Source organism: Archocentrus centrarchus, chromosome 6 (genome assembly GCF_007364275.1).
Source record: "Archocentrus centrarchus isolate MPI-CPG fArcCen1 chromosome 6, fArcCen1, whole genome shotgun sequence".
Taxonomy (NCBI): Eukaryota; Metazoa; Chordata; class Actinopteri; order Cichliformes; family Cichlidae; genus Archocentrus; species Archocentrus centrarchus.
This window is the reverse complement of record NC_044351.1, coordinates 27,509,203-27,521,292: the sequence shown is the minus strand read 5'-3', so window position 1 is coordinate 27,521,292 and position 12,090 is coordinate 27,509,203. Positions and strand designations below refer to the sequence as shown.

At 40.6% G+C, this 12,090-nt stretch overlaps 1 protein-coding gene across 1 annotated transcript in view; it reads left to right on the top strand.

Annotated features, from left to right (window-relative positions):
• The first annotated feature begins 741 nt into the window (after nt 1–741).
• abcc8 (ATP-binding cassette, sub-family C (CFTR/MRP), member 8) overlaps nt 742–12,090 on the top strand; it is a 56,224-nt gene continuing 44,875 nt past the window's right edge. The window contains exons 1-5 of the mRNA XM_030732203.1: nt 742–975; nt 3,910–4,072; nt 7,406–7,547; nt 8,786–8,907; nt 10,255–10,421. Coding sequence (XP_030588063.1) covers nt 955–975; nt 3,910–4,072; nt 7,406–7,547; nt 8,786–8,907; nt 10,255–10,421 — 615 coding nt within the window. The 5' untranslated portion in view covers nt 742–954. The remainder of the gene's footprint in view (nt 976–3,909; nt 4,073–7,405; nt 7,548–8,785; nt 8,908–10,254; nt 10,422–12,090) is intronic.

The window sequence follows — 12,090 nt, the reverse complement described above, 5'->3', positions numbered from 1 at the left end:
ATATATGCACCCAATTAACAGTTAATCTAACAAGTCTTTAGGCTGTGTGTGTGTGTGTTGGGACCTTCTTGGTGTGTGGTGACAGTACTAACTGCTGCCCCACGTGTTGTCAGTTTAATTTTTTTCTTCTTTTAATATCAAGTGATTTTGTATGTAATTTAAACTGACTATAAATCATCTTGAACTATACCAGTTATCACATTTTCACATTTATTGGTTTTAAAGATGGACCCTGAGGTCAACTGCTTGCTTCTTTTGTGTTTCCACTACTCAAGTGGAGGATTGTAAGTGAATGTCCACAGGGGGCGACAATACTCCGTAATGAATACCTATTGAATGAGAGCGTGTGTGCATAATTCTGCTTTAGATAAGCCTCCGTGTCATAAAATAGGCCAACATCAGATTTGTAATCAGCGTGCTAAAGTTAATGGTGGCAAATGCAAATTTTTAATAAAAAGAAACAAAAAAGAAAGAAAGAAAACGCATCATGTGAGATTCGTGTAATATTAGGCGTGTGTTGCTGTGCAACATCTAGCTTCGCTTTTTTCTAAGCGCTCTGTTCAGTCATCCACTCCCGCCTCATTGTTCATACGTGACATCTGTCTGCTGTCAGTTGGCCGCCGTGCTGTTTGTACCTGACGCTACTCTACCGCCACAGTTCATGACCAGAGGTCGGCTAGAAAGATCTGCCTCTTTCTTTCTACAACCCCTCCTCTTCCTCCGCCTCCTCCTCGGTACCCGGGGTCAGCACCGTGGACAGCTCCTTGCCGTCACCCGTAAACCACCGCCTGCGGTCGTGTTGTCAAACGCAAGTAGGACGGCGAGAAGTCGGCCACACTCTGAACACATGAGAGTGTGCTATTTAGGAAATCTTACCTCTTTTCTTTTTTTAACATCCAAGCGACGGATGTGACAGAAGATTGTGTCTGAAGTCAGAGAAACGAGGCTAGAACAATGATCTCACGATATAAACCGGTAAGTGCTACTACATCTGTCACCTGCTCAGTCGCTTGATCGATATTCAGTTTGAAGCAAGAAATATTCTGTATGTAGGCCTACGATTCATGCCGTACACACACACACACACACACACACACACACACACACACACACACACACACACACACACACAAAAACAAGTATCTTTATTTAAGTGCATGCAGCATTTTGCAGACATGAGCTCTCTGCAGATTAAGGCCTATCTAATGATGATAGGAGCCATTTCAGTTCATATTTAGTCAGTGAATCCCTGTGTGCGCTGTAATTAGATCATTCGTCACCGGAGCTAATTTCTGGAGGTGAATTATGAGAGTTTAAAATATTGGGTGTGCTGATTCCTCAGCAAGGCGATTGCACTGACTGTGGTAACAAATTGTCACAGTCAGATGGGGAGCATTTTACAAAAACAAGTACCTCCCCTTCCTCTTTCTCTCTTAGGTGAGAAAAATACCTACAAAGTACATGCACATAGATGCCACAATATAACACATGAGTCACTGTTCACCTCTTACCCTCACTTTACTCCCACGGACATAATTATCACGCTTGATCAGCCAACACACACTCAAACCTTCTTTTCTGTTAAGCCACTTTTCTTTGGTTGGCATCTGTCTGTATTTGGGATTTTATGATATAACAGTGGCTCGGTGTCTATTTTGAGGCCAGTCTGATATTTTAAGATTTTTGGAATCTATTGTTCTCCCTTTGTGCTGTGAGCCTGCTAAGATGATGTTGACTTTCCCTCTCTTAGTGTCTCTCTGAGAGGCTGCTGCTCTGTGTAGTCGTGTTTTTTCTTTATCCACAGACACTCTGGATGCTTCAGCTCTCCCCAGGCTATAGAGTAGTGACCATCTCTGATGTAGGGCACTGCAGAACTAAAGTATAGTAATAGCCCAAGGGTAGTGTATTTTAAAGAGGAACCTTTAATTGAGGCATGAAGCTGGTAGGAGAGACAAAATAAAAGTAAACCCTTGGCTTAACAAATGCTATGCTAATGCTGTGCTTTTATTGATCAATTGGATTGGGTCCTGTAAGCTTTTTTTTTTTTTTTTTTTAGCCAAATAGGAAAATTAAAGTCTACTGTTCAAAGAAATATTTGATATGTATGGGAAGTGAGTAAACAGGGCTGCAGCACTAAGTTGTATGGGCAGCCTGAAAAAAATCACCTCATTAATATGTTTATTTTATTTTATTTTATTTTTTTTATAAATACAGTTATGGCCTTGCAGTGAGAAGCTACTGTTTTCTTTTGCAACTAAGGGCACTGTCTACATAAAGTATCAGACTTGTTATCACTCAAATTTAAACCATTCCTTTCTGGGTAAACAAATGCATGCTTGCAGAAGGATCATTTCCGGCTTTACGGCTTCACTGCTTTCAGAAAACAGTGCACTGCAATGCAAATCTGCAAAAGAATATGCAAACCTGCTTTTAAACAGATATCTTGAGTTTATGTAAATTTCGTGCCTATCTGCAGGTGCCTTTAGTACAGGACCACATTTTTGATGAGTTAGTTCAAACAGGAAGCCCCACTCTCCTCACGTCACATACCAGACACACCCTCCTACATTGGCGGCCTCTTTAAAGCTTTCCCATCTCTCCCTCTGATATGTCAGCACCTGCTATTTTAACCCCTCCTCTTTTTAAATTTGAGTTCTCTGCACAAACCAACTGGAGGTTATATTCTTTCTCATATTATTGTTATTATACCACAACCTGAGTCCAGGTATGCGAACTGGCAGACAATTATATATGTAAACACCAAAACACTTGTGTAATTACATTTAAGCTCCTTGCTGCAATGATGTAAAGGTCATCATGCCATGGATTACATTGAACATAAATCATTTGAAACACTAAGAAAAGGCCATCGGTCTACCCCTGCTGACAGATGGATTATTGAAATCTGCTCCCATGTGAGTCTTAACAGATCCAGTTCAACAAGCCAGCTGCTATTTTCTGCAGTGGCATATCTCCCTGCAGGACCATAGCATATAATACATCCATAGCAGGATCTCATAAATATTTTATGCTTCACATGTGTTTAACCTAGTTATGCAGTTATTGTGGTCTTTCTTGCTTAAAAGGTATAATTTTGATAAATTATTGGGAGTTAGAATTATGTAAGTCCTGAGAATGTGTTTTTGGGATTTAGATTTTATGCGCTTGCTCATGCTTCACACGTACCTCTGTATGACGTTTACACTGTTCATCCACTAGCTGTATCCCAGTGTCTCGCTCTTCATCATTCACTGTGCACTGCCGCCTTCCCCCTCCTACCTTTAGTGGCTCTCCAGCTTGCCTGCACACTCTGCCCCTTCTGCTCTCCTCTCCCAAGGTCGACTTTGAGCTTTCGATTGCAAAGAGACAGGAATAGCAGTTGGACTACAGAATGCAGTTGCTGCTCTAGCGGTGTGTGTGCATGTGTGCATGCTTTTATGAGGAACGTGAGCATGCCTGAATGTATTCCAGTGGAGATGTGCAGCTCTGTGCACAACTGAAGCTTCAGCCTTAGAGGATGTCTGCAGACTGCGGATGGATGGGATGCAGATGCTTCTCACCAGCATGGCCAGAAAAGCTGCTTAGACTGTCACAGAGGAGAGGAAGCTGCTGTTGTTGCTGCTGCTGCTGCACTGGACTGTGACTGTTCCTGACCCCTTCCTCCCTCCTCCTCGGTCTGCTCTCTTTCACTGGAGCTGATATTTGGGAGCTGGATTAGAGAAGGAACAGGAAGGAGGACACCTTGGGAATTACCGGGATCCACTGCATACGTCAGTGTTCCCTTTTGAAAAAACGACATGCTCTGAGAACCTCTTCTTTTAAATCTCTCTGTCTCTGTCTCCTGTCCTCCCCTCCTCCTCCTCTTCTTCTCCTCCTCCTCCTCCTTTTCCTCCTGGCGGTTCCCTGCAGAGTCCCGGTTCCACCATGTCCTTGGCATTCTGTGGGAACGAGAATAACTCGGTGGCCTACAATGTGGACGGGGGTGTTCTGAACAACGGCTGTTTCCTGGATGCGCTCAATGTGGTCCCACATGTTTTTGTCCTCTTCATCACCTTTCCCATCCTCTTCATTGGTGAGTATCAATAGGAAGTGAGATTCTGATCCTCTTCTCATCACAGTTTTGCCTGCATAGGCTTCACACTCAGGACATGCTCAGATAATGTGTCAAGTCAGCTTGATGGGCTTTGGCATGTTTTCTATCCTTCTCAGTTTCCTCTTGATCAGCTTGTTTACTCTTGCATGTAAGTAATGAACTATTGCATGATATATTCCATCAGTGTTTTACTCCCATTATAGAGCCCATTCACTTTAGTATGCTCAACCCTTTATGTTACTGATGAGTGGTTTTGAGTGTGCATTTCATTTTCTGATTTTAAATGCCCACAAACATCTGTAGGTGTGTAGGCTAGCCAACTATGGAAGGCTGAGGCTCTTCAGTGACACAACATGAGGACATAACTATTGAGCTGCAAGCATTTTTACAAGCAAATGCATGTCTTCTGATGAAATGCAGAGCACAGAGGCAAATGGATGGTGGCATTAGGTTACACCTCGTTTGCCCCCTTTTCTGGCTGCTGGTCATTCTATTAGAGTCATCGACAGCGTGTAACAGATCAGCACACACACTCTGCTGCTACAGTCACACGTGTTCCAGCTTCGTCATCTGACCTTTCATATGTGTGTGTGTAATGTGAGTGTGTGTTCATTTAGTGTCCCCCCCCCGAAAAAAAAAAAATAATAAGCAAGGCAACACTCACTGTTAATTACTGGATGCTGTCACTTTAGTTTTCTCTTTGTCTGAGAAAGTGGAAGGAGGTGCAAGATATATGAGCTATATAGAGATATGTAAATTTCCCACAATTTCTGAGTCTTTAGACATTGTGTTAACCTTTTACACTATTTCCCCACTATGTCTCATTAGTTTACTGACCAAATGATTTGTCAGGACAATAATAAGAGGTTTAATCAAGCAATTTGTACTTCTACAAAAACTCAAGGCACTAAAGGAGCCTTGTAAGTCCACTGTTAGATGATAATAGGCTGCAAGCTGCAGGGGGGTTTTTCTCTTTCCTGTCACAGTGAGCTGATGTGCTCTCACTAACCACTTTGCCACCAAAGACAGACCTCCAGGGTGTGAAATGTTTTCTGTTTATATTGACAAAACCCCTTAAAACCTCTTAAACTAGCATCCTGTGCTGTGCCTTACCCTTAAGAGAACCAGCTCATTATTTTTATCTTGTCACATCAATGCCAAAAGAGGATACTGGGGATATATGCACCACAACATCATTATAAGACACTTTGTTTTGCAGTCTTAAATGAATCCTTATTACCTGACTTTATTTTACAAGGAAATCCACTTAAATTATAATTAATACACAATTTCGCTGATATAATATATACCTTTTTTATATATCTGCAATGCAATCACTAAATATGTAACTTTTTTGCCCTATTGCAACATTATTTGAGTAAATGATATGTTGCTGGTTTTATTTATACTGTGCAGTACTTGAGCAGAGAGAAGTAGTTTGCATGCGTCAAAAAGAGTTAGAAGAAGTGATGGAGTACATGGCAGCCTGTGCCAACACTTCTCACTGAGAAAAACTGTTAAGATGCCAAGAGCTGAGGAGTGATTTACATAATTTCATTCAGCAGAAATGTGTTTTATGACAGCAGTGAATTGAATATAAAATCTATATTGCACAGTGATTATCAATTATTGTTGTATTACAGGATAAGATGAGCCCAACTGTGCTGTCTAAGAGAAAAATAATGTACAAGGAGGTTAGAGCAAAACAAAAGTTAGAGCTGAAATAACTGACTTAAGGATCTCAGGCAAACAGCCATCTAACCACATTCAATGGCTCTTTGCCTGCAGTGAGTCAAGCAATCAAAGTGATAATAGCACAACTTTCCTGCTTTACTCTAGCAGACCTGGCATTTTCCCCAGTAGAACCATGTTTCTATTTTCCCTTCTATGAGTTATTTACCATGCTGTGAGCTTGGTAGCTCTTTATCACGAAGCTCATGATGTACAAGGTATTAATTCAAGACTGCTCATATGGTTATTTTCCAAGTGCAGACTCACATAGAAATATGGCTTTTATTATCTCACACTCTGCTAATGTTCTCTGCCCCCGTGCATAAAAACGATAAATAAGTTTTGACTATATACAACCCCAATTCCAAAATAGCTGGGATGCTGTATAAAATGTAAATAAAAACAGAATGCAACTATTTGCATATCCCATAAACCCATATTATTTTCACAGTAGAACACAGAAAACATATCTCTAAAAGTTGGGACAGGGCAAAAGTAGGGAAATGTAAGTGGTTCTAAAAGAAACAGCTGGAGGAACATTTTACAAATAATTGGGTTCATCAGCAACATTTCACATAACATGATTGGATATTTTTAATAAAAGTGTGTTAGAGAGGCAGAGTTCCTCAGAAGGGTCTCACAGTTCACTCTGTCATCCATAAATACAGGTTAAAGCTCAATGATGCAAAGAAGACCACATATGTGAACACGAAACACTGGTTCTCTGGACTCGCTCTCATTTAAATTGGACTGAGAAAAAATGGAAAACAGTTCTGCGGTCAGACAAATCGAAATTTGAAATTATTCCTGGAAAACAGTCATTGGAAACATCCTCCAGACTAAAGAGGAGGGGTAGCACCTGGCATGTTGTCAGCACTTAGTTCAAAAGCCTTCATCTCTTTGGTGTGTGGGTGGATTAGTACCCATGGAACCGGCAGCCATTGGTGCTGAAAGGTATAAACAGGTTTTAGAGCAATATATGCTCCCATCTAAATGATGTCTTTGTCCTTACATATTTCAGCAAAGCAGTGCTGAACCACATGATGTAGCTTTTGCAATAGCATGGCTTTGTAGTAGAAGAGTGCGAGTGTTGAACTGGCCTGACTGCAGTCCAGACATTTCATCAACTGAAAACATTTGGCACATCGTGAAATGAAAAATATGACAAAAAGGACCCAGGACAGTTGAGCAACTAGAATCCTGTATTAGACAAGAATAGGGCAACATTCCTCTCCCAGAAGTCCAGCAGCTGGTCTCCTCAGTTCCCAGATGTTTATCGACTGTTGTTTAAAGAAGAGGGGATGCTACACAGTGGTAAACATGGCCTTGTCCCAACTTTTTTGAAACATGTTACTGATATCAACTTCACAGTTACTTTATTTTTTCTTAAAATGGTTCATTTTCTCAGTTTAAACATTTGATATGTTTTCTATGTTCTACTGTGGGTAAAATATATTGATGAGATTCAGTTTTTATTGCTTTTTACACACCCTCCCACCTGTTTTGGAATTGAGGTTCTATTTAAAGTGAAACAACTTTGCTGCTTTTCAAACACATTTGATGTCCTGGTTCCCATTTGAGGTTGGGGCAGCCAGAGTTCAAAGGTCCACATCCACCACAGCACCTGGCTTCACTTTCCTGGACACAACCTGCGCTGGCTCCTCACCTTCGTCCTGCTCTTCATCCTCGTCTGTGAGATCGCAGAGGGCATAGTCTCTGATGGGTATGTTTGGCATGTTAGTAATACAACACTGCAGCCTCATGATGATTTCAGTCAGTTGCATGTGGTTATATGTCATGACACTGGTGATATTGTTCAGTTTTATATGTTTTCTTTAAAATAGTGATGTTGCATTTAGGTAACAGCTAAGCTAACAGCAGTGAGGTGGGTGTCGGGGGCTCTCAGTTACCTATTTGCAGGCTAAAAAAAACTTTGCGATATAAATAATTTTTTGGGATTTATTTGTTTGTTTACTGAACACAGAAATCAGGACAGTACCACAACAGGAACAAAGAGGGCTTGCATAATACTGAAGATAGCAAAGCAAAGACAAGATGCAGTGGAGAGGAGAAGCACAGACCCTTTTCAAAGCAGACATTTTAACATGAAAAAACACGTTACTAATGACATTAGTGACGGCTCTGCACCTTCACTAATGTGCTGCTATGAAAAGGTCTTTTCACTGAAATGCAGGCATGTCCGTGACTGCAAATAGAACAATTCTTATAGTTACTGTAGGACATTAATAGCATAGTAAAGTGGGTTTATTAAAAACTGAGAAAGTCTAATGCAGACAGAAGGCTTCTGCTTACCACACTGAGCCTGGCTAGCATTAATCCAGCAGCTTCACCTCCACCCATTAGGAGCCAAATATTAATATCTGACTACTGAAAACAAGTCAGTGAGCTTTACCCTGGACTCCAGTAAGCGTGTCTTTGGACCGTGGGAGGAAACCAGAGTATCCAGAAAGAACCCACGCAGGAGCAGGGAAAACATGTAAACTTCAGAGAGAAAGGGCCCAGCTGGCCAGTGGATTCAAACCCAGGGCCATCATGCTGTGTGTACCACCATGGTGCCCCATTTCCTAGATAATCACATGAAATGACTCAAGGGGCTAAAAGCTGGATGCAAAATCCAACTCTGTTCCTTGTTTAGGTCTCGTTATCTAATTCCTCTCTTTGATGCTCTCTCTGTTGTTGTCTAATTTAGTTTGTGAAGCTCTAGTCTAGTTGTGGAGACTGGAGGGTGTTAGCCTTCTGAGGTGAACAGAAGTTTGGCTAATTTACTTGCTTAATGCTTAATGGGGCATCTGTTGAATGGGTGGCTGTTTTATAACAGGCTTACATCCCATTCTTTCTTTTTTTTATGTGTAGAAATGCATTATTATTATAATCTAGCATTTTTAGACATTTTGTGCTCACTCTAACCTGTTTCTTTCTGTATCTAATGGTCGTTTGCAGGTTCAGTCAGTCCCTCCATCTTCACCTGTACATGCCTGCAGCTCTGGCTTTCATGGCTGGGATCACCTCTATTGTCTACTATCATAACATTGAGACCTCCAACTTTCCCAAACTATTATTAGGTATAGTGACTGATTTCTTTCACATTTTCCTGAGCAATAACAGGTTTATTTAGACCTTTATTGTTGGCCTCACACTGAAATAACCTCCTCAGTTGGGATTCAATCATTTGTAGCATCAACGTAAAGTGAATGCATTACTAATTGTGATCATGGCTTGTAAAGCTAGGATTAGCTTTGAACTTATTTGAATTTCCTATACAGAATGACAACTGATTATTGATTTACTAAACTCTTTGGGATTATATAAGAGAGCAGCAGGCTTGGTGTCACCATTTACAGATGAATGGTTCATTGCCTTCTGATAATGATGGAGGGCAGTGTCATTGAGGGGAATTGCTCTCTTCTGTGTAGATATTAATTATGCATTTTTCTGAGGAAAATTAATTTAAAGTGAAAGCTCTGCACAGTTTTTCACAGTGGATAAATACCTCTATGGTAAATATATGTAGTTTTTGTTATGAAATAATGACCAGTGCTTTCAGTTCTGTAAGTTAATGATATTTATTAATAAATAAATCACAGTTTGCCTTTGTCCCTTAGTTATCCACATGTGAAGCTCATGTTTGCTCATTTAACAATCACCATGCAGTTCTCCCTTCCTTCTCAGGCATCATTAACTCATGTGCAGCTCCTGATGCTTTACTCGATACTCCCATGGAGTCACTGAGCTTCCCTGGCTTTAAGGTTTCCATTTCACAGCCAGGAAGAAATGTATCTTCTGAAGAGTGCCTCGGCTGTTGACACCCATGTTAGAGATATTCTTCATTACAATGAAGTATACACTGTTTGTGAATCTTTTGGTGTTGGCCACCAGTATAACCTTTGTGTGGAAGCATTAATCCTTCCTTTATCGTTGTTTCAATCTTAATATTTATAATAAACCTGTTGAGCCGACATGATGTAGTGCTATCAAAAAATCACAATGGGACAAAGGCAACAGATTTACCTTCTGTTTGCTGACATACAGGTGTTGACTTTGACAGCTGCTGGAAACGCACTGCAAAAGTATTGCAGTGAGAAAAGGAAAGAAACCAGAAAAAATATCATACATAGGTGACCAAACTAATATCTTTAAGGTTCTCTTATTGCTGGAGGACTGAAACATGAGATTAAATAGTGCCTCCACATGGTAAATAAATTATAACAAGAGTTGAACAATGGACACACTTGTATGAAATGTATCCCATCCCCGTAACAAAATACATGTATTGCACAAATTCAGTTTCAGATAGAGCAATTTCATATTGGTGACAGACTTTTTCATTTAGTCTGCTGTCGAGTTATTTATTTTTTCAGATTTTCTGGTAATTCACTGTCTGACTCTGATCCCTGTTAAAATCCCTTCAGCCCTGCTGATCTACTGGGTGCTGGCCTTCATCATGAAGACCATCAAGTTTGCCAAGTACACTGAGCATGGCATCGGCCCCAGGCAGCTACGCTACTGCATCACAGGACTGCTAGTGCTGCTGTATGGACTCCTACTAGCTGTAGAGATCAATGTCATTCTCGGCAGGGTAAGTGTGTACATCTGTGTGTGTGTCTGCGTGTGTGTGTGTGTGTGTGTGCGTGCGTGTTTGTATGCTTATGTGTGTTCAGGTATGTCTGGCCAGTGATTAGTGAAGCTACTGAGAGTGAGTTAAAATCATCTGGATGCAGTGATACTTGTTTTTTGTTATGCTGTTAAAATGGTAATGGTTATACTGGTGCATGTGACAGTGGTTATAGAACTTTAATGGCTGCCATTTAAATACAAGCACACATGCCATCTATTTTAAACATGTTTATGAAGAAACAAAAATAGAAAAGTCTCAAGAGTATATAGCCAGGCTAGCTGGTATCAGTGACAGTACAGCAAATGCATTCAAAGACACTAATGTGACATTGCCTCCCAGCCTTGCTTCCAATTTTCCTGAGGCAGTTACAGTGTCTCCTGCAGCCAGGGAGCATTCTTTCCCCACAGACCAGTTTTATGAAACAAATGATGAAAATGATGACAGCTCGAGCTGCAAACAAGGTTAATTTTATGCCTTTTTTCAAGAATTTTTAATTGTTGTGGAAACTCTGCAAATCTAAGACAAAAGCTTTACTTTTATCACATCATTGTAATCTATTGTAGAGGAGGGGTGGCACATCTGTATAGTTGTGGTCAGAAGTTTACATACAGTACACTCATCATGTTCAGGAATGTCGTGGCAATTTGGGGTGCTTAATGATTTCTTTGAACTGTTATTTTTCCGGGGTGGGATGATAGTGCAGTATTCATCTTTAACGACTTTAAAACACTAGAATTGGGTGCACAAGTTTGAATTTATTTAGGATTTTCTCAAATACACACAGAGTTAAAAAGTATGCATACAGGCTCAAATATATACATATACACCAAACAAATATTTGTTTAAATGTCCCTTAGCAAGTTGCACCTCAACCAGATGCTTTGGGTAGACATCAAGAAGTTTCTGGCATAATTCTGCATATTTGACCACTCTTCTTGGCAGAATTGACAGAGTTCATTTAAACTGGCTGGCTTTTAAGCACAGTCCACAAATTTTCAATAAGGTTGAGGTTGAGGCTTTGGGAAGGCCAATCCAGAAGCTTAATGTTAGCATGCTTTTTCATTCCACAATCATTTTTTATGTGTGTTTGGTATCATTGTCCTGTTGGAACACCCAGTTGTGTCCAAGTTTCAACCATCTAGCTGTTGATTTGAGGTAAAGGTGAAGAATTTGGAAGTAGTCCTCCTTATTCATTATTCCATCCGCTTTGTGCAATGTATCAGTACCACTGGCAGGAAAACAGTCCTGAGCATGTTGCTACCACCACCACGCTTGACAGTCGGTGCAGTGTTCTTAGGTTTGAAAGCCTCACCTTTACTCCTCCCAATATAACCCATCTTGCTGTGGCTAAAAAGTTCAATCTTTGTCTCGTCTGACCATAAAACTTTCCTTGTCCATGCGGGCAGCTGCAAATTTCAGTCAAGCTTGAAGGTGTCGATTTTGGAGCAGTTCCTGGGGTGTTCCTGAACATCCTAACAAATTTCGTCTCCTCTGAGGGTGACAGTTTGACTGTTCTTCCAGACCTTGGCAAAGCGGTGACACATCTGGATACTCTGGATACTCTTGTACTTACATACAAGCATTTGAACTGATGATCTTGGAATCAGCAGTTGCTTAGAAATGGCTCCAA